We start from the raw sequence: 21,564 nt of genomic DNA, 5'->3' as shown, positions 1-21,564 counted from the left end.
GACCCTCGTGTTTGTTGACTTCTTCCTTTTTGTTCATGTAAAAAATCTCACCAGAAGTGCTTTCAGCGGCATGCCGGTTCAGAAAAGCTTTACAATTGGCCTTAATGTGGAAAAAGCTCCTCAGAGGCTGAAACCAAAGCCTAGTCTCTCTGAGGGAGATGCTCCACATGAGGATGCATCACATGAAGAAGGATTTTACACAAAAAAAAAAAGCAATGGAAGTGTTTAATCAGAGATGAAAGTGAAGAATTGAATGAACACCATGAAAAAAATCTATATTTTTGTTAGAAGATATGTACTACAGAGTACACTTTGTAGTTTTGTTCCAAGTAGTATTTTTGCTTTGCTGTAGAGTAGATGAAGATTAGCACTTGTCTGCCAAGTAGTTTTATATTATCAGCCAATGTGCAGCGGTGACGCTATTTACCCAAAGAGTTGTTTGCTACCCAAGTTTATTTTAGTCTCTCAACTAATCTCTGGCAGAAGGTTACTGTGGAGTGGTGAAATAATCAGAACACATTCGACCAAAGATTTGAATCGCGGCCTTGGAGATCAGTTGAAGTGCTGCTCCACAAACGAAGCCTTGCACATTAGTGGCCTTGATCTGCAACAAAATGAGAGTAGAGAGTTGCGGGTAAAATCTCTGGGAAGGTGCCAGCAGGATTCACGGGTACTTAATGACGATGGAGTGACAATTAATAATCAATCTTATGCACACAAACTAAATTATCCTCCCGCAGAGTTCCTCCAAAACTGTTGCAAGCAGACATCTGTACATTGTAGCTCAAAATAATAAGCGTTAAATACAATATATTATATTGATAGTAGTCTGTGTTGCAACAGTGCAGTCTTGTGTAAATGTGCACCCACTGATTTTTTACATTGTGAATGAGTGAAAAATAAATTTAACAAAATTATTAAGATAATATTAAAGTTTGTATTTGAGATTTCCTGGTTAGAGCCATATATAAAGTATGTTTTAAACAATCAATCTATGAAACATGATTCTTTTATTCAGATTTGATGTTTTTATTTTGAAAAAGATTATCCTTTACGATGTCACAAATGGTAATGATTGCAGTTTTTAATGATTGTATTGCATATGAGAGATTTCAGAAAGGTCAGTGGATGTACGTGTGTTTTCACAATGCTGTATTTTTAATCAGAGGATCCTGCAGAGGATTCAATCAGAGGAAACGTTTGGGCTGAGATGTGACACAATCAGTTTAGCTTTCTTTCTTTTTTTAAAAAAGCAAACAATGGAAACCAAAGATATTTTTTTTTATAAGGTCACCGTTGCATATTGGCAAGAGATTCGTTGGAAAGCATCCTACCTTTTGTGTGAAATGTTGTCAATTCCAGTGTTCTCTTACTCATTTTACGACTGTATCATGTGTTGTACTCTAATAACAATAACACAGAGAGGAAGCAGGATGTCGTCCTGTTCCCTTTCATTTCAGGAATGGTGTTATGTTTGAATTGTGTTCCTGTTCGAGCATGTGAATTTAAAGGGATACAACACAGTCTCGTCTGTGTATGAGCAGACTGGCTTTGTTCTTCCTACTGCAGTAATGTTGAGTTTAAATAATGTGTGGTGGAGCACTGTGGGTCATTTACAGTCAAACTCAGGGGGACCCACAGCTGCTCCTCCCTCAAGAGAATCAGGTGTCGTCTCTTGAAAATTGAATGTAACTTTTTGTAATTATTATGTTTCCTGTTAATGTTTTGTTATATTTTTGTCAGTTTGTCTTTGTCAGCAAAATTACTTGCAAGTTTTTGTTTTGTTTTTGCCAAAAATGTTTAGCTAGGAGATTTTTAGAAAGTGGCAAATTATGAAAAGTCTGAATCTCAGTTTAAATAATAAAGTACACAAATGAAAAGAAAAAAACTTTTTGTATGCAGTCATCTTTTTTTACAAGACGTCTTTAGTTGTGCTGCTTGAAATACAAAACACACTTATGAAATCACTGTGTAAATGTTTTACTTGAATTATTCCTTAATCAAATATGTTATGTACCTAGGGTTGCAAAATTTCAGGAATATTCAAAGTTGGAAACTTTCCATGGGAATTAACGGGAATAAAAGGGAATATACGGGAATTAAGGGGAAAAACAGGAATAAACTGGAAATGTTGTGGGTAATTTATCCTAACTGTATTTACCTTGTCATATACAAACATAAATATAAACATTTTGTGTGTCATAGGCTGATTTGAGCCCTGAGGAAACTTTGGGCACTTGACTATATGCTTCTGCATCGTTGTGTCATTCTTAACATAGGTCTTTGCACAGTTGCAAATGTACAAAGCCTTTCCTTCTACATTGGATGGGTTGAAATTCCTCCACACATGAGATAGTGCACGTGGCATTGTTCTATAGAATAAGATGAGAAAAAAGAGATAAATAGTTAGCCAAACAATTGGAATAGTCTGTAAAAATATTTTACAATTGATGGATAAATTAATGGAAATAGGCTGGATGAACGGATGAACAATCCTCAATAAGCATGCTAATATATTTTCCCCAGTAATATCAAACTTGTTATTGGGAGTTATCTGTGCAAGTGATGGAAGAATGCATAGTGGAGGGTTGAAATTCAACATGCAGCGTGTGTTGCATTCTATACATCTTTAAAATAGAGTCTTGAATGATGTTTTTATTGCTCAGCGTTTAATTTTGCGTATTTGTTTTTCTTTCAAAATTCCCGAGCTAAAAGTTTCCGGAAAGTTTCCGGATATTTACCGAAAATTTCCGCCCCTTTGCAACCCTATATGTACCCACTATTTATTCCGTTTATTCCCAAGTCTCGGTCCTTTGACATCTTCCATATAAAAAAAAATATAATAAAGTGACACCTGTTAATCGCTTTTCTCCTAGATATTAAACTTTTATTTGGCAAGGAAAAAGTAAAAATCTCCCCTACAGGAATGTGGTGGCTGGGCAGCAGCATCGTGTACAACAGTAGAAAATACCACTTAGGCCTGTAGTGTGTTCTTGGTGGATTTTAATGTCGGCCTTTGTCCATTGTCGAGGCCTGCAGCTTCTTTTTAGCTTCACTTTCTCTGCTGACTTCAGGACATTTGTATCCAGAATGTATTGATATTACGTTATACGTTTGATAGTTGGTTACTAGCGAAAAACACAAAAGAGCATGAAAACTGTGAGATTTCTAATTTATTTTTTTAATGTCTATTTGCTACAGGGGTTGTTCCACTTGAAAAGAATCACCTACATGTGATTGTTGCTCATGCAGGAAGTCCTATACAGAACTAATCTCCATGTTGGGCTGCAGATGGCGCTGTTGCTCTGTAAAAGTTACTTTAAAGTTGCTTTGAAGCCTAAATTGGTGCTTTGATATTGTTGTTTTGCCTTTTTTTATAAATATATATTGTAGATTTTGTAAACCTCCCATTTTCTGTACGTGCCTCGTGTATCCGACTCACACAGATTCATATAGAACATGTGCTGGTTTTGTTGAAGGCTGCAGACGCTCTAGTTACACAGATGTCAAACAATAAATCACCACAGCCTTGATTGACAGTAACTGAACTTTATCAACCAGTCGAGCAACATTTCAGGTGGATCCTTTCATCTGGTGAGTTTGAGAAACTGGTCAAAACAATGACCGCCACGTGTTTCCCGTCGGACACAGACACTTGTTTTTAAATACCCTCACGCTATTCAAAGCCCTCTGCCAACACAAGAACAACAACAAGAACAACAACAACACACGACTGGGTGATTTGCATGTCTTCTCTACCTCGTTAACTCTGGGGCTGCTGCGTTGTCACGCTTCCTTGTTTATGTTTTCTTTTTTCGCAGCCCCACCCTCTATGAGCCAGTTTTTCCACCGCGCATGCCTCTGGGAAATGTAGTTTGTAGATTTCGGTTGAAGGCTTTGAGATGGTGTTCGAATGCGCCCAAGTAAAACTACATTTCCCGGCTCCAGTGGGTTGTCGGAGGATAGTCGGGTAGACTGCAACAACTCTTGAGGTGGACGCAACAGCAGCTGCCTCGTTTCAGGCGCAAACACCGGTGAGTTCAGTGTTTTCTCTCTGCTTCAGACCGAAGCTCTTTCTAAATGTGGGTTAAGATGGCGGACGTGGTCGACGCGGATGTTACTAGGCGCCTAGAGGCGTCAGCAACCAGCTCGTTAAACCAGTTGACTAACCGATAAACCACCGCGGTGCAGGTTTAGTTAACTAGTTAAGAGACGAGGCAAATGTTAGCTTCGGCTCACTGACGCTAACATGTTCGTTGTCAAAGCAAAACAATCCAGCCAGGCCGCATCTCCTGTTAGATGCTGCTGCCCCCGCTAGAGGGCGACACACACACACACACACACACACACACACACACACACACACACACACACACACACACACACACACACACACACACAGCACAGGGTGTGAGTGAACCACTGTGTTGTCTTCCATCACAGTGATGCTTAATATTCAAATTAATTTCACATCATATATTGTTCTTATTATCTTAAGATGTGTTTATTTAACGCGCCAAACTCCTTCACAGTTGGGAAACGAAGGCCACACAGATGTGGATAAAAGATATTTTGATTTAATAGAAAAGGGAATGCAGTGAAATGCATAGAAGATAAGTGTAAAAATAAAATAAAATCATAGGCATGAACAGAATTATAAGACTAACTTAATTAATCAAAAAGTTAGAACTTGAAATTCGATTTAAAACGATTGATGGTGCGTCAACTGTATCTCTGTGTAATTGTTGCACTAACTAACCCACTGTTGTTTCCAGTGAACAGAAACAGGTTGCTTGGTTTAGGTCTGTTGGTTTTCACCTGATGTCAGTGTCATTGTTTCCAGGAGTGGTGGATGATGTAGAAAAAGAGAGATATAGCTGATACAGTTTATGAAAAATTTATCAATTGAATTCCTGACTTCAAAAATCCAACAAATTAGCCTCTAGAGCTGCTCATTGGTGTGCTACACTTCCTATTACCACAACCACAAGGATAATGCCATGTTATAATAATGATAGTTAAATCTCTTGACCGAAGACAAATTCATATTGTTTCATAGTCAATATCACACCAGTATGACATCAGACCAAAGAACAGATCTGAGTTGCTGTTTCCCACATTCCTGTTTCATCCCTTTATTAAATGTTTATTTACAGCGCTGATGCCTCTTATAGCCAAATGTATCACAAAAGACATCTTGACAATGACATAATCATTCATTTCCTCTGCTTAAACGTATAGTCTGAATTTGACTATCGTGTAACACTTTACTGGAACAAAGCAGATTATGGTCAAAGCCATTATTTAAGTTTATTATGAAGAGTATGTGTGTAGTTGAGAATATACAAGCAAGTCCTGAAACAAGTTAATGTTGTTTTTCAGTGTCCTACATATGGGCACAGGTAAGTTTGTATAAGATCAAATGTGCTTGTTTTTTTTAACTTAAACTTGCTTACTGAATTTACCACATTTTACTTTATAACCTCATCTCCTGTAGTTACTGTCCGTTGCTGACAACTACCAGAAATGTCGGAGACGTCAAGTGATGCTGAGTCGTCCTGTGGCTGGACCATTATCAGTAATGAGGTATCAACCTTTTTTTTCTTCACTCCTCATTTCTGCTTTTCCATTCGATTATTACTGTATAACTAACAACAAAGAGGGGAAACAAACTTAAAATGATCATTTATATTTGTATATGATAAAAATATGTTTACCTCTAATACTCCCTGTGAGGAACAGTTGTGTCTTCTTCATTAGAGAAAGATTTCTTATGAGCACATGATCTGACCTTTGTAATCTTGAATAGAGACCTGTTTGCCCTGTTATTCAGCCACTGAGACTCCACTTCCTGATGGTGGTGCCTGTAGATGTGTCATTGTTTGGCTGATGAAACTTTTACACTGATTGCCTCGAGCATCCTGTCAGCCACCTGGTGTTTGTTCAGTCTCTGTTGCATATGTCATTAATACCGTTGGGAGTCTTTCTGTTTACAATCAAACGAGCCGGTCACATGATCTTGCTTAATACCATCTATTGTTAGTGTACATAATAAGGTAGTGGTTGTTAATCCGAAGCGGAAACGGCATTACTGCATCATTAATGGTGGTTCACTTTGTTTACAGGGCTCAGATATCGAGACGTTGGGGTCAGAGGCTGCAGTGGAATATGGAGCCCAGCTGCTAGAGCGCCCTCCGGAGGAGAAAGCAGAGCTTCAGGTCACACAGGCCTCCGCACCAGGTGAATAGTCATATAACTGAATGATTTAAAGGGACTCTTACCTTTGTTGCATTTTTACACTTTTTTTGGATAAGGTTAAATTGGTATTAATAAGGTAATGACACTCTAAAATGCAAGACAGACCCACCAGGAGTAAAAACAAACAATTATTTCACTCTCATAAAATTTTGTGAAAACTTCAACCAATAAAATTCTTCGGACCGAAGGACCTTATTGGCCAACAGACCTGTCTGTTTGCTGCATGGACATGCAGGTTTTCCGTCTGCTTCTTGTGGCGCATTCGGGCCCGTCATCATATGTGAATGTAAATGTATATAACTTACCGGTGCTTCTGAATCCGAATCCATTGCTTTGGTAAACAAAAACTCACGTGCGTGCGCGGAGGCAGTAGATTGTAAGTCTGCTTGTAAATAAAGTTTCTTCAAAAAAACACCGCGGATGGGAACGAGGGGGTGGGGCATTGGAGGAAGGCGGGATGATTTGAATGTGCTGTAATTCTCAAATGCAACAAAGGTAAGAGTCCCTTTAAGAACAGTTTGTCAAATATAATTATTGTGAATTCTCTGGTTTCTGAGCTGTTTTGTGGAAAAATAAGACATTTGAATATGTCAGAGAGATTATGATGGGGATTTATTTTCACTATTTTTACAGTTAATCAAGACATTAATTGACAGATTATTGTTTTGGGACTAATTATGATGAGTATATATGTATGATTTAATATCTCAGACGCAAATCATAGCAACTATAACTCTATATATTTCAGCAGGATGTAATGACGAGAGAGAAGCTGTTTTACTTGACGATACACTGGAAGAACGAACTAAAGATGAGACACTGCTGGTCTCTGAGGTGAGAAGACCTGATGTAATGCATATAATTTTTATAAATAATCTAGAAAAAAATTTGACTCAAATACATGTTTTAAAAAGTGTTTTCATGATCTACAAATGAAAAATAAATAATTAAAAAGGCTCATGTTGTGATATGAGAATTTGTGAAACTATTTTGTGTGTTTAAATTGTTTGATATTTGTGTGGATTGAAAGACACATTTATAAATCACATTTTTCTATTGTCATTCATATAACACATTTGTGAATTGTCTAATAAGCATCTACAACCACTTTGTTGCTGCTCTCTGTGTGTTCTGCAGGACAGAGACAGCGCTGCAGGGAAAGAGCCTGTGACTCTGTTGACTTTTAGCGATCACTCTGACATCATGACTCTGGGAGACTTGAAGGAGGACGAGCACGCAGACGTGGAGGAGGAAGTAGCTGCCAACGCAGAGTTTTACCTCGGCACATCCTGCAGCAGCCAGTACGCCTTCACTGCTGCAGAGACCGGTACAACACACTCACCTATCCCCATGTTATCTTTGGCAAACATATTTTACTGCCACTCACTGTGAAAAAAGAGAAACTGCACACATCAACACAACATATTTCTTCCTCTGCCTATTTCCTACATCGCCAAAACAGGTTTGATGATGAGTCACTGGAAACTTCCACAGAGTTTGGTGAAGTTAGGCTACCATCTGCGGAGCAAGCTCACTGGAGGCACCTCTCATGCAGGTGGCCAGATGTGAAACTAGAGTGAATCTAATAAAATGCTACGCTTGCTCAGCAATTCACAGACCTAATCCTGCTGCTGAACACATGCTGGTCAAAGATGTGTGCATTTAAAGCATGTTCCACCACAGAAGAAGTCACATGATGTTTCTTCACAGCTCACAGTTTCTCCACGGGTGTGCATGAGTGTGTGTCTTTGTAGGTCTGACTGACTAAAATAGAAGTGTAATTTATTTACAAAGTTATATACAACATCATATAATAGTGAATTTCCATTAAAATTATGTGCCGATAAACCTTATGTACACTCAAGATCAGAATTTTTTTTTGTAAGACACTGTATCTCTGAGCAGATTTAAGGCACAATATTATTTAAGTAATTAATTTAATGCATTTTGTGTAAAAAAGATAAGCAGCAGCAACAAACTGTCCAGTAAATCAATTTTATTCAGGATTATGCGTTTGTCTTAATATTTCTAAATGTTGTGTTCCATATGATGCTTAAAGGGATATTTCAAGGGATTCTCTAACCCTAACCCTTTTTGCTAATTTGACAGGTTTTTAGATAAGAAAATTGACACCAATGTTATATCAGCACGCTACTGATGAACTGATAAAGCTCTGTTAAGCTTTGACGGCTAATTGTGCCAGAAAAAGATCTGAACAACAGTTATCGGCCTATTAGCTGAGCTTAGCATAAAGTCTGAAGGCAGGGGACAGCAGTGACAGTGGCATGATAACAAAACCCACCTACCGGCTCATATATAGCTCACTAATTAACATGTTTAAAGAATGTAAACAAATCTGTAGAAAAACCAAAGTGTAAAAGCAACATGTTGCAGTGTTACAGGGATATACACTGGAACATTTACTGGTATCAATTTTTTCCTCTCACTCTAAGCAAGAAAGCAAATTAAGCATGTTATCCAAAATGTTGAACTCTTCCTTGAATGCATTTTAAACACACCATGAACACAAGCGAAGATAAAGAGTGAGAAAAGTTTTATTTTTTTATATGCATGTGTAGCATCACCTGTGCTTGCCTTCTGAGCCTGTTAATGTTGTGTGCATCTCTTTGTGAAAATCAATTTTATTTCATATTATCACTGCAAACGTAACTCTGTGTATTTTTCTGTAGTTTTCCCGGTGCAGCAGCCGGCAGTGACCAACTCGAGCAGCAGTGAGGACGAGGCAGGACAGAGCCCCAGTAATATTATACGAAGACGAAGGGTGAGGAAGAATACCTCGAGCAATGTGACGGAGCCTGAGGAGGACGAGGAGGAGGAGGCGCTGGAGTCTGGACCGAGTGAGGAGATGGAGGAAGATGTGGACAAAGAGGAGAAGCAGCAAGAGGAGGACAAGGAGGAGGAGGAGCCGGCTGAAGTTGGACTTGGAATGAAGGGTCAGAGCAGCAGCATCCTCAACAAGTGTATCCTGCTCGCCCTCGTCATAGCGTTCATCATGAGCTTTGGTCAATTCTATGGTAAGAACTTTACAACAGACTTAGAAGATGTCACCTTCGTTATGGTTAATGTAGAGAATATTCATGCTTTTAAATTTCCAGTAAGCAGAAATAAAGATTTGCAGTTCTCCGTCATCTGTGAAAGATCACATAGTTTCTATATATATGACTCGGACCCGGTGTCTTTCAGATGAGATGTTTTCCTTGTTGCACTGATTTTACAGTTTTTACAGCTTTTCACATTTAGATTTATCCGACAGTAATTTCTTATCTTGCATGTAAATAAATACATTTAGCTGTGTATGTAAATTATTTGTTGTGTTACAAATGTCACAGGCACAGTCCAGACACAAGAAAGGCGGAAAATAGTGGAGAACATCAGAGTGAATGAGCCCGATGGTGTGAGAGATCTGCTTCATCAGCATGTACGAGAACAACCTCTGACAAACCAGGTCAGTGACATCACTGGTTAAACAATAATACATTTATTTATCATGGATTTTACAGAAAGAGTCATTAACTCATCGATACAATGCATCAGACAGATTTTCATAAATTACTGCTCTTTCAACCAGAAAAAAATATACAGTGACCAGAAATATAGAAGCTGTTCGCACTGCCCTAATAAAACATCACTAATAAATCCAACCTTTTATCTGCATTTTTTTCTTACTGGTAATATTTTGTCAGAGCGGTGTAGTTTTACCTCTAGTCATTCATGAGGATGTAGTTTATCATGTTGTATTAGATTAGATGAAGTTAAGACATCATTATGAGAGCGTGCTTACTGTGTATTGGACAAAGTATCTAGAAATAATTGAGTTACTTGAAAACCCATGTTCCACTTTGCTGATATAGAATAAACAAAATATAAATGTGAAAGTTGTAATGAGGATTTTTGACTTAAAATATTTTTACAGAAAGATCTTTGAATTTAGTTTTCTTTTTTACCTACTAGCTCAGATACTGAATTCATATTTTCTATGTTTTGAAACTATGTTTTGAAAGGTGCTATATAAATACATGTACTATTATTATTAATATTATTGTAATTGATAATTATTTTTTTCTTTTTCTCTCTCTCTCAGGCTCAGAAGAAAAACCTGGATGAGCAAAACATGATTTCACTGCTCACAGGTGTGATTGAGAAGATGAAGAAAGAGAATCAGGAGATCAACATTAAACAGAAGCACATTCAGGTAACCTGAAGTTAATGTATAGCTTTTGTAACGTAACACATATGCAAATGTTATCATAAAACAGTGTAAACACCACTTTAAAAGCCATCACTTTCTTTTTCCCATTAAGGCCCAGAGAAAGGACCTGGAGATGCTGCTGCATCAGAAGGCTGAGGAGAAGACCAACGTTGTGGCACAACAGCAGAAGCTGGCAGCTGAGAACCAGCAGCTGAAAAGCTCTCTGGCACGTGAGGAAAAGTCTTTGTCCACGTTACAAGAGGAGCTAAGGAACCTGCGCTCCAAGATCAGAGATCTGGAGATGATGGGAGCTGGAGCTGACTCGCTGCTGTCAGAAAACCAGAGGCTGGAAGAGCAGCTGGAAGAGGAGAAGAAGCAGATCCAAAACATCAACGTCCAGAGGGAAGGATTAAAGGCTGAAGCTCAGACACTGAGGAAGAAGCTCGACGAGGAGAGGAAGGTGACAGATGAGCTGAGGGGAGAGCTGGATCGTGTGAGAAGTCAAATCCCCGTAGCTGGAAAGGAGGCTGGGTCAGAGGGAGAGGAGCTCCAGTCACGGCTGCTGGAGCTGGAGGAGAGACTGAGCTTCGAACAACAGCGCTCTGACCTGTGGGAGAGGCTGTACCTGGAGACCAAAGAAGAACGAGCCAAAGGAGACACAGAGTCCAAAGTGAAGAAACCTAAAAAGGGCATGGCAGGGAAAGTAAAAGAGACATTTGATGCTGTGAAAAACTCCACCAATGAGTTTGTCCACCACCACAAAGAGCAGATAAAAAAAGCAAAAGAGGCTGTGAAGGAGAACCTGAGGAAGTTTTCAGATTCTGTCAAATCAACTTTCCGAAACTTCAAGGATTCAGCTTCGACTCTCATCAACAAGGCCAGAGGCTTTTATCCCAAGAAACGTGATGACAGGAACTCAAAAGAGTCATGGCCACACAGATCAAACAAGCCTCCTCACAGACAGGCGCACAAATCTGACGATTTCTCCCACAGCAGCCACAACACTCGCAAATACGAGCATAAAGTGCATGAAGAGCAAGGTCCGAGCAGCCAGAAAGCCAACCCGAAAGGCTGCTCTGGGGTCTTTGACTGTGCTTACCAGGAGTCCATGAGTCTCTTCAACCAAGCCATGGAGCCGATCAAAGCAGACGAGTTCCACCAGCTGCTGCAGAGCTACCTGCAGCAGGAGGTCGACCACTTCCACCACTGGAAAGAGCTGGAGCTGTTCGTCAACAACTTCTTCCACAACGGGGTGTTCATCCACGACCAGATGCTCTTCACAGACTTTGTCAGCGGCGTGGAGGACTATCTGGCGGACATGCACGAGTACCAAGGGCTCCACGATGACACGTTCGGAGACCTGGACGACTTTGTCTACAGACACCTCTTCGGAGAGGTTTACACAAAAAGCTATAGACCGAGGTACGTCTCCTGTGGCCATGTTGATAAACTGTCTTCTCTAACAACCAGTCAAAGTGCAAAGTTAAACAAGCCCAGCTCCATTTTTTTCAGAAGACCTTGACACCTAACACATACTAAAACATACATGAATTTCCCCTTGAAATGAAAAAAATAATACTGATACTAATGGGGGAAAAACCTACAACTTTAAATTGGTAAGTGGCCTGTAATAACAACCACATTTCTTTGCACACTCATAATTTCCCACCACACACACATTTATACAGCACTTTTATATGCAGCGTTTTTCCATCACACGTCAATCACACACAAAGACTTTTCAGCATGCGTACGGAAGGAGCTGGGGATCGAACAATCGCCCTACTGCTCAGTGGACAACCGGCTCTACCTAATGACTTTGAGTCACCTACCCCTGTTGTCAAATTATGATTTTAAAAGGATAACCTCACAAACTGTTAACTGGCCTCTGAATCACCTAACTTATTTTCAGGATTAAAATACTTGAATAATTTGAATTGTTGGTTCATAATTAACAAATTATAAATTAATATTAAAAAGGTGGTGTCACATCTGTCTTAAATTCAAATAGGATGGGGGTACTTTTTTAAAGGCACCTCCACAGATCACTTTGCTTAGTTAGGTTCTCAACTCTGCTCGACCGAAGAAGAAAAAGTACTAGTCCTGGAAACTTGCTTTTCTATCCAGCCTACAACATAGTTTATGAACATGCAGCTCGTCAATGATACATGTACTCGTGGTGGTTACAATCAGTGCCAAGGCAGCAAACTGTATTGTGTCAAAAGTCTTTAAAACTTGGGACAAGAGAGATCAACAAGGTGGTTTTCAGAGGCATCTAAAAAGGTCTTAAAAACTCTTAAGTTATGGCTGTCACACCTCCTGCCCCCATTTTCATCCATAATCATACTGCAGCTTGTGGGTGATCATGAGTTTAACTCTAATGTTCATGTTTTGTGTTGGATTCCCACAGCGGACCGTTTGAAAGACCTGACGCAGACTCAAAGGAGGAGACCCGGTCAAAGCATCATCAGCGTAGGCAGCAGAAAGCCAGATCCCGAGCACAGAGTGAACGCAAGTGGAGCCGATCAGGAAGAAACACAGACAGACACATGGCTGATGTCAAAATAGAACTGGGTCCGATGCCGTTTGATCCCAAGTACTGAAAACATCTCAGCTTTTTTATTGTTATAGTTGCAGATTCTCGTTTTTCTTTTTTGTATTAAGATGCAAAGTCTCTTTTTTTTGCACGTTTGCACAATGTTAACTTTTTTAATGCTACTGAACGTCCTGGAGCTGTTCTGCGATTAGTGAAGTCATCATTAGGTCTGAATGACAGATTTGGCATTTCTTCTGTCATCTGCACATTTGTAACATCGGTTAAAATTTTACAAATGTTAAACACTTTATTTCCAGGATTTAATGCTGAAACACCACTGATGATCCTTGTCAACCACAGCACCTTTGTTTCTAAATATTAAGCAGAAAGTATTTATTGTGCTTTGTTAAACAAAATGGAAAATCAACATCCACGTTGAGGATGCTTCCTATGTACAGTCATATAGTTGTTTAATTTGCTGTTACAAAAACTGTTTTGTGTGAATTGGTTTTAGTTTCCTTTCAGAGTTAACCGTTTTCTAACATTCCACCTTAAGCTTGTTTTAACTGCGCCTGGACCTTTTATGTTACTTTTAGTAGGTTACATTTCTTGCCAAATTGAATTAGAAACCACACACATCTGACAAATCTGACAAGTGATGATTCAATACGACATCTGAGTCAAAAATATTTATTTCAGTATCAAATCAATACAATATTCTCTGAGAGGAATTTCCGTTGTTGCAGTTTTGTTCAGTGCCTTTCATAAATAAAGATGCTTCCTCCAACTCTTCCCTCAGGAAAGTGAGTGTGGAATATTTCTGTCGTCCTCAAAAAGTTGTTTCCTTTTAAAAACACTGAGATTTCCTACAACAACAAAAAAACGTGTTAGCAACTGTGAAGTGAAGCAGAAATATCTACATGCAGAAATATGAGTTAATACTTCACCTTTTCCAATACATCAAAGAAAACCAGGTGGGTGGGCACAGAGGATTTATATGGAAACGACGTTTTGAGCCAGTGAAGAGGGTTGTCGTAGAAACCGTCTGCTTCATCGACGCAACCGTCCTCTCCGAGATCCGGAGGACACTCGAGAAACCTCATGTTTATGGGGCAGTGGACGTGGCTGCAAGGAGAGAGACGCATCAGCTTCTGTTTATATCTGATCGTAATTTCATCAATACAAAAACTCCTAAATATCACATTGTACCTGTAGTAGGGTGTTGAGTGACAGGGCATGAGGAAGAGGACGTCCGGCTGCGGAGGCGACGACACACCGTCGGCATCACAAAGAGTCTGGAGGTGGCTCATGACATCCAGAGTTCCTCTTTGGTGGATCAGGCCGGTGTAGAGAGCTGGAACTAGGTTGGACACGAACAAGGTGAACGCTGCAGCTCGACGCCATGATTTCAAATGAGCCAAAGACATCCCTGATGTGGAGGTGAAACAGAGAGAACCTTGGATTAAACCCACATATGACTGTCAGTTTGGTAGAACGATTTAAAAATGAAAGTGGGCACTTACCACAGAAGATCATACAGAAAGGCAGCACAGGATAGATGAATCTGAACTCCTTGTGAGGAAGCAAACTGACACAAAGGAGTAAAATGTGTCAAATTTGTTTGTGGAGAATAAACCAGGAACTATAGAGGCTCTATCCACAAAAACTGAATTAAATACAAATATTGTTTTCATTTGTCTAGTACCGCCTGAAACTAATTATCATTATGTTTTTGTAACTCAAGAAAGAGCCTTTGATATCTACATCAGGAGCAAACCTGCTTCACCACCATGTTTCTACAGTAGCCCAGAATGGATGCTACCTGAGGGCCACCGTAGATTCTCCTCCGTGCTCACAAGAGGAGGATGAGGAGTGGTATTTAGTTGCAATTTACAACATCACCACTAGAAGCTGCTAAATCTTTCACACAACCTTTGAAGGCACCTAGCGTAGTTTATGATCACTGAAAGCGTAAAGGTGGAACATTTTTATGTGTGGGTCTCAATTTTGTTTGTTTTTGGTCACACATCAAGCACTCTGAGTGTTTCACATGGCTCCACTGAGTGACAGGTGACCGTAAAGAAAGACAACAATGGTTCAGCGAAGGCAAGAAGACGACTGCAAGTCAGTAAACATGGATGTGAACAAATACACGTTTGTACATTATCAAAAAGGGGATAAGCCGACTATTTTATAAGGAAGGAAAGTGTTGAACTGAATGCAAAGAAAACCAGCAGTACAGTTATTACTTTTTTACACAAATAAACAAAACTACACAGTAAAACTATTCAAAACGGAAGGATTTTTTAAGACTGTAAACTGGGAATTTGAAGAGTAAATTCTCTTATTTATTCTAAAGTGTAAGTTTATAAATTCAGGCCCATGAACGTGAACAAACAATTTATCCTTTTACCTGTAAACCACAACGGTCCACACGACTGCTGCCAACAGGATTTTGTATCTTCTGAAGGCGAGAGTGCAGCCGTGAAGAAAGAGGGGAAGATGAGGGCCGATGACCACGGCAAAGCCCTGAGTGAAGTACCAGTGCCAGGGATGAGAGCCGTAGAAATCAGCCACACCGTGAAAGATGTTAAACTTCAGGAAGTTGAACTGCACCATGGTCAACTGGAAAACACAGAGCGCAACTGGTACAAACAGTTTGGCATCATGAGCGGCAGCTAGTGGATAAGTTTTTAAAGTTTTACCTTTTCATAGAACACACAGTCAATCACTGTTGAAATCACCACAGCCAAGGCCCTGGAAATGAGGCAAAATAGAAGTGTAATCAAGAAAAGAGGAGAAAATATAGTTGAAGTGGAAACTAAGAGACAAAAGTACAAACCCAATGGGAATGAAGTCATGGGTTATGAGTCTCAGTTTGTTCTTTTCCTGCCAGAAATGGTAAATCAGCAGCGGAAACCAGACGATCAGAACCGTGGGACGAAAAATGACGGCCAAGGCAACTAGGGTCAAATATTTTTTGCTGGGAAAAAAATAAACACCAATGGCATGAGTGTCAGTTTTTTTATGTTGGCGATTAAGGGCAAATAAAAAAAAGAGATATTAACAAACAAACAAAGACCTGCTGTGTGTTTTGGACCCGGGCAGAGGGAAGTAAAACAGAGCCAGACAGGTGAGGGTGGTCTCCATGCTGTTGCTCAGAGTCCTGGTGCAGCAGAACCACGTGAACCACGAGCACAGCTGGCAGAAGAACTGCACACGGAAACAGGAAGACAAGTTTTAACGTCTCTTTTAGGTGATCGGGTGAGTGAGGCAGCGTTAAAGTTTCTAAATAAACTGATGAAATCTAAAGAAGAAAAGACCAAACTAAACCTAAAGGCTCAGTTGGAGTAAAAATTACAGTATTGCTTATCATCATGTTTGGTGCACTTATGATCTTATGTTTTTGTGTTCATGATTCACTACAGTAATACACTTTCTGAAGTTGTGTCCTTTCCTAAAATAAAACAATAAAATAAAATATTGTCTGACTTGTGCACATGCAGCTTTAGATGTGAGAAGACACTGTTTCTGTTGGAGTGAAGTCCAGTGAGTAACACGAGGCTCACCATCCATTTTGCAACGTCCCGACTTTCCAGCGTTCGGACGAGGAAGAAGAATTTTACGTCAGCAAACGCCGCCAGGAGCGCATGGAATATTCGGGGGAGCCATTTCTGCAGAGCCAGCAGGGAACAGTCAGAAAAATGTCTGATTGAAAAACAACTGTCTGCATATGGAGATATGTGAACTAACCAGGAGGTGGACTGAGTCGAGGTTAAAGAAGTGTAATATCTTGTATATGAAAGCAAAGACCAGTGGATAGGAGAATCCTCTTATTCCTTCCTTCCACTCCCACGTCAGATACCCATAAGTCAGACTGTTAAGGTTGTATCAGCACAACAGTAACAATCATATCTGATGGGTGATGAAGCTTTAACCAGCTTGACGATATTAAAACTTTCATTTTACAGAATAAACATTTAAGTTTAGCATTTTACATTAAAAAACATGAAAGGCTGTAAAAAAACTTTAGTTGGGCACAGTTTAAAGTCTACAGCAGCACAGTCACACTCAGACAATTTAGCCCAAAGGATATTTGAAGACCATACGATGGGAAACCTCCAGAGACTGCCAGTACTCATCAGGGACGAAGCTGGTCTGAACCAGGAAGCAGTTGATGAGCCTGAACGCTACACAGAAGCCAATAACTTTGGCTCTAAGCTCACCTGTAGGGTGCAGGGAAAAAACACACGTAGTTTTCATCATACAGCTGATTATCACTGTCTTAATACTCTAAAAATATATGAAGTTAAACAACCAATACTACAATGTAAAAATACTCTATTTCAAGTAAACGTCCTCCAGTTAAATACAGACTGAAGCAAAAGTACATAAGTGGAAATTGTAGAGAAAAATCACCAAAATGAGTTAAAGTTGAAGTAGAGATAAATGGTATGGTATTAATGATAGTATTTATTTATTATTGTATCATATATTCTCTGATAACAAAATACAAACGTAACAGAAGAGTAACAAAAAGTATTTATGATTATGATTAGTATAATTACAACTAATATTATTTTTGTAGTGCAATAAAGTAATAGTTTAAGATCATCAAAGTTTGACAGTTGGACAGGTTAGTGCAACGAGAGCTGTAAAGCAGCAAAACTTGTATAAAGTCTGATTGAATGTGAAGTTCATCATTATTGCTCATATTCAGTGTTAAATGTGTCAAAATAAAAGCCTCACCATCGTTCAGTGGACTTTCTTCTTCCTTCAAGTACAGCTGAGATTTTCTCTTCCGCAGTTTCACATTTTCCAATTTGTTGGCGAACCTCAGACGTGTTGGGATGTGCTCCATCAGGACATGTTGTGTGCGTGTGTGTGTCTGTGTTTGTGTATCACCTGTCAGGCAGTGAGACAGAGAATAAACTCCAGCCAATCACGAGCAGCTGCTCATAAACACGTCAAAACACGTGAAGTAACCGCTGATGAGGCTGAACCACCTGTTTCCTACTTTTCATTTATTCAACCAACACAACTCAACTTTAACATTTTCATATAAACGACACTAAACTCACGCACACTTCAAAACAACACACGTAACACACCACGACCTTAGCGCTTCCGCATTCAGCCCGGCTTCCGGTGGAACTATGCTTCCCGAGTTCAAAATAAAAGCTTGACACAAAAAACTGCTGCAGAGTTGTTGTTTTTTTACATTATTTTATCATTATTACTATGAGCCTCAGAAACGTTTGGGTCGGGTCACTTCCATCTGTAGTCAAACACGGTCAGATTATAAAACTGTGGGCCCTCAGGCACACATGTTGGACTTTACTTTGAAAAATCTCCAACTCTATAGAGTAAAAATGTTTGATCTTCAGTATGTAGGTAGTCAGAGAGGTCCTGAACACAGGCTATCAGTCTCTCTCTGAACTTATTGAGCAAAGTGTTATAATAGAACTTTGAAATACCTAGAAATGATACATTCCTAAGTGAAAATGTTGAGCTTTACTTTGAAAAATCTCCAAGTCTATACAGTAAAAATGTTTGATCTTCAGTATGTAGGTAGTCAGAGAGGTCATGATCACAGGCTATCAGTCTCACTCTGGAATTATTGATCAAAGTGTTTTTACAGTACTTTGAAGTATCCAGAAATTAGCTACTTGGAGCTAAAAATGTGTGACTTTTGTTTGATAAAATCTCTAAATTGATACAGTCAAAATGCTATTCATAAAAAGACACGTGAGACGATATATACTTCTTGTGAATATAATCCAATCCATTTCCTTATCAATTATGTATTTTGTATTTTCTCCATGTCAACAGTTTATTTTGAAAAAACCCTTTGGATGCGCTTACCATAAATGTCAGTCGAATTTCCGTGTCGGCTGATTTGACCACAGAGACGCGAGTGTCAGCTGGCTTGGCTTGACCCAGTGAATGACTGAGCGGGAGGTGTGTTCTTGTTTCTTCCAGCAGGTGGCGATCAGCACGTCGTTGCTCTGCCCGGGGTCACAGCAGAAGAAGAACGCATTGGACTGCTGTATGTTGTGATCTTGGAGGATCTGGTTCATGTGTCCACCTCCAGGTGCCTCTGTCGGTTCGGGTGTGTGTGTGTTTTACAGACAAACCGTCTCGTCGGTGAGTTGGAACTGTTCCAGAGAATCCTGCACGAACAGTTAAAATGTCACGTTTGACTTTAATCCAGGTTTAACCGACAGGAAATGATCAAGCGTGTAGGGGCTCTTTCCTCATGTCCGGTCTTGGTTCTTCAAAATAAAACTCGTTGAAATCTAGAAATCGTTTCCAATGATATAAACAAGGCAAAATGGGACATCCTCATATTTTTTAGAAGCTGAAAAACTTGTATTTAGCATTTTTGCGTGAAAATTAGAAGTGTCAATTGTCTTTTAGTTGGTCAGGTAATCCGTTTAAAAACTTTTTATAGTTATTGTTAAGATTTGTGGGTTAATATATAAAAAATAAAATACATAAATTACAAAATACAGCACTATAATATAGAATAAAGTCATCACACTACTTTATTGTTACATAAAGACCCCATTTCCACCTCTAAAGGATACACACAGACACTCTTAATAATGCATGTCAGATAGAAGATGTTATCAGGTTTTAGTTATCACAAGTCTTTGACTGTTTAATGGAAGATTTGGACCAATCATTTGGTAGAGAATTACCAGTTTTTATTAAGGTTCAACAAACATAAGATCTTGAATTGTGGCTATTATAAAACAGCAATATTTCAGTGTGTCCAACTGCACGGTGACTGGTCAGTCCACTTTTGCAGGCATCTGTAGAAAATATCCGGGCGTTGAGGATTAACAGTATTCTGTGATTTAAGGAGTTTTTAACACTCTTGTTCATACAGAAATACAATATGAAAGGATGACTGGATATGATTTTAAAAATTTGTCTCAGCCAACAGCACATCAGTTAACCTGCACTGTATGGAGATGCACCAACAATATCTAAGCAACAATTTATGATGAATATTTTGCAATGTCTTTAATAAAACCACTTCATTTTTCTTTTAGGATCATCTGTTGTCTCAAGACGACACCAGATTAAAGGAATCATGTTTAGACGAAGAGTACCTTTCCCACAGATGGCCTTGGCCATGCTGCTAGGAGTTGCTGGAGGTTTATATGTCTACAGACCTTTTTTTGAGCCTGCGCTGAAAAAGCCAAGTAAGCAAAACCCGGGAGAGATGAAGAAAGAGACAGAAACAGACTGAAACAAATCATCACTTCACAGACAGAAGCCAGGATTGTCAGAGCTGGAGGCCGAACAAAAGACAAGACCTGTGTGGATAAATGTGCTCTGTGTTGTTGTAAATGTACAGAATAAAATAATTGATAATTTGACTTTTTTTTTTTTTTTTTAAATCCAAATCTTACAACGGGGGACAAAACTCACATTTGTCCTTATTAATTTAGCCTTGAACCAAAAAGATTAAAGTTAGGATTGGCCTGAGTCTAAATATCTTTCAAACTAAAATGAAAGCTTTGTAAAGCCACAGTCGTGAGTGACCACCAGGCATCCATGATTGACCATGTTTGTTCCACAGCTAACACCTGGAAGTATTTCAGCAACTTGGCTCCTTTGCAAGATTTCCAATGTTTTTTCCCGTCAGGGATGAACATATTCTCAGGAGACAAGGTCTGTGATTCAGATAAGCAGAAAAATGTATGAAATTTAGTTCTTTAATTCATAAACTATTGTATATGTCAGGGGTAAAGAAGGTATTTTGGTGGAAGAAGTTGAAAGAAATACTCAAATAGTGAAAGAGTAACACGATATAAAAAAATTTTGAACAGAAGGAGGAGCTTCCACTGGGATCAGAGTAGGATGTGACCTCTTCATGGCCTCACCCATTTCCAGACAAACTTGAAAAACTGAACCTTAATCTCACGTCTAACTAAAACTGTCAAATTATTGGAGTGGAGTCAAAAGCACAACACTTCTCTTTGAGCTGTGGTTGAGTAAAAAGCATAAAAGGACATGAAATGGGAATAAGCACTTGAGTGTAAGTATATTTTACTGAGTAACTGTTGAAAGTTGATCATAACAACTGTTGCTGCTGAATCTCCACCAGTCAATAAACAAGAGTGCTGGATTTGTGAGATGTCACAGTTGTGGTCCTGGTATTTTTGGTACATTTAAAACTGCGTCACTCAGCAAACCCCATGATGAACATGATTAGAAGTGAAATGCTCTTTTGGACTGACCAGCTGGCATTTAAACTAATGTTAAAATTTAAATTCAACTTTTAACCCGTCCTGTGACGGTCACGCATCTCAAAATACACAGAAGCATTTCAGAAGAAATAGATCCTCCCGGTCAATCGAATATGTTAGATAAAATGATAGAGTGTTTCAGCACATTCAAATTTAAAAACTAATCATAGTCTGGGATTAAAATGCTGAAAATTATTTTGTCAGTTTCTTTTGTAACAATAAGTTTTACTATTAAAGTGCAGTGGTATTTCACTGCACTGGTATTTATAATTTATTTGAGTCTAGAGGAGTGTATC

General features: G+C 39.1%; 3 protein-coding genes across 6 annotated transcripts; 2 read left to right on the top strand and 1 right to left on the bottom strand.

Annotated features, from left to right (window-relative positions):
- The first annotated feature begins 3,949 nt into the window (after positions 1-3,949).
- On the top strand, positions 3,950-13,791 carry ccpg1 (cell cycle progression 1). 3 transcript variants are annotated; one of them, XM_061067896.1, is made up of 10 exons: positions 3,950-4,034; positions 5,498-5,586; positions 6,126-6,240; positions 7,010-7,092; positions 7,396-7,585; positions 8,949-9,293; positions 9,609-9,724; positions 10,361-10,471; positions 10,581-11,890; positions 12,879-13,791. In XM_061067896.1, exons 2-10 carry the CDS (start codon positions 5,527-5,529, stop codon positions 13,069-13,071), a joined length of 2,523 nt encoding a protein of 840 aa, XP_060923879.1. In that variant the 5' UTR covers positions 3,950-4,034; positions 5,498-5,526; the 3' UTR covers positions 13,072-13,791. The 3 variants fall into 3 exon arrangements, with proteins under 3 accessions (XP_060923879.1, XP_060923880.1, XP_060923878.1); XM_061067897.1 differs by having other exon boundaries at positions 7,007-7,092; positions 10,367-10,471; XM_061067895.1 differs by having other exon boundaries at positions 7,007-7,092.
- On the bottom strand, positions 13,681-18,138 carry pigb (phosphatidylinositol glycan anchor biosynthesis, class B). Of its 2 annotated transcripts, none has more exons than XM_061067900.1 (13): positions 18,122-18,138; positions 17,754-17,909; positions 17,101-17,230; positions 16,758-16,875; positions 16,574-16,678; positions 16,087-16,217; positions 15,847-15,987; positions 15,710-15,761; positions 15,418-15,629; positions 14,528-14,592; positions 14,214-14,433; positions 13,952-14,129; positions 13,681-13,870 (listed from the first exon to the last, which is right to left on the bottom strand). In XM_061067900.1, exons 2-13 carry the CDS (start codon positions 17,863-17,865, stop codon positions 13,757-13,759), a joined length of 1,578 nt encoding a protein of 525 aa, XP_060923883.1. In that variant the 5' UTR covers positions 17,866-17,909; positions 18,122-18,138; the 3' UTR covers positions 13,681-13,756. The 2 variants fall into 2 exon arrangements, with proteins under 2 accessions (XP_060923883.1, XP_060923882.1); XM_061067899.1 differs by having other exon boundaries at positions 18,090-18,129.
- Positions 18,139-19,027: 889 nt separating this feature from the next.
- On the top strand, positions 19,028-20,395 carry LOC132998940 (protein PIGBOS1). The gene is made up of 2 exons (XM_061068693.1): positions 19,028-19,151; positions 20,066-20,395. Exon 2 carries the CDS (start codon positions 20,107-20,109, stop codon positions 20,263-20,265), a length of 159 nt encoding a protein of 52 aa, XP_060924676.1. The 5' UTR covers positions 19,028-19,151; positions 20,066-20,106; the 3' UTR covers positions 20,266-20,395.
- Positions 20,396-21,564: the final 1,169 nt, after the last annotated feature.

The sequence above is a fragment of the Limanda limanda genome, chromosome 3, assembly GCF_963576545.1.
Source record: "Limanda limanda chromosome 3, fLimLim1.1, whole genome shotgun sequence".
Lineage (NCBI taxonomy): Eukaryota > Metazoa > Chordata > Actinopteri > Pleuronectiformes > Pleuronectidae > Limanda > Limanda limanda.
The sequence above is the reverse complement of the archived record's forward strand: the minus strand, read 5'-3'. Positions and strand labels throughout refer to the sequence as shown.

Coding starts and splice junctions, on each gene's coding strand:
- ccpg1 (XM_061067895.1), top strand. CDS start 5,527: ATGTCGGAGACGTCAAGTGATGCTGAGTCGTCCTGTGGCTGGACCATT. Junction 10,472..10,580: donor TTAAACAGAAGCACATTCAG/GTAACCTGAAGT, acceptor TTTCCCATTAAG/GCCCAGAGAAAGGACCTGGA. Junction 11,891..12,878: donor ACAAAAAGCTATAGACCGAG/GTACGTCTCCTG, acceptor GGATTCCCACAG/CGGACCGTTTGAAAGACCTG.
- pigb (XM_061067900.1), bottom strand. CDS start 17,865: ATGGAGCACATCCCAACACGTCTGAGGTTCGCCAACAAATTGGAAAAT. Junction 16,876..17,100: donor TCCCATCGTATGGTCTTCAA/ATATCCTTTGGG, acceptor TAACAGTCTGAC/TTATGGGTATCTGACGTGGG. Junction 16,218..16,573: donor GGGACGTTGCAAAATGGATG/GTGAGCCTCGTG, acceptor TTCCGTGTGCAG/TTCTTCTGCCAGCTGTGCTC.
- LOC132998940 (XM_061068693.1), top strand. CDS start 20,107: ATGTTTAGACGAAGAGTACCTTTCCCACAGATGGCCTTGGCCATGCTG.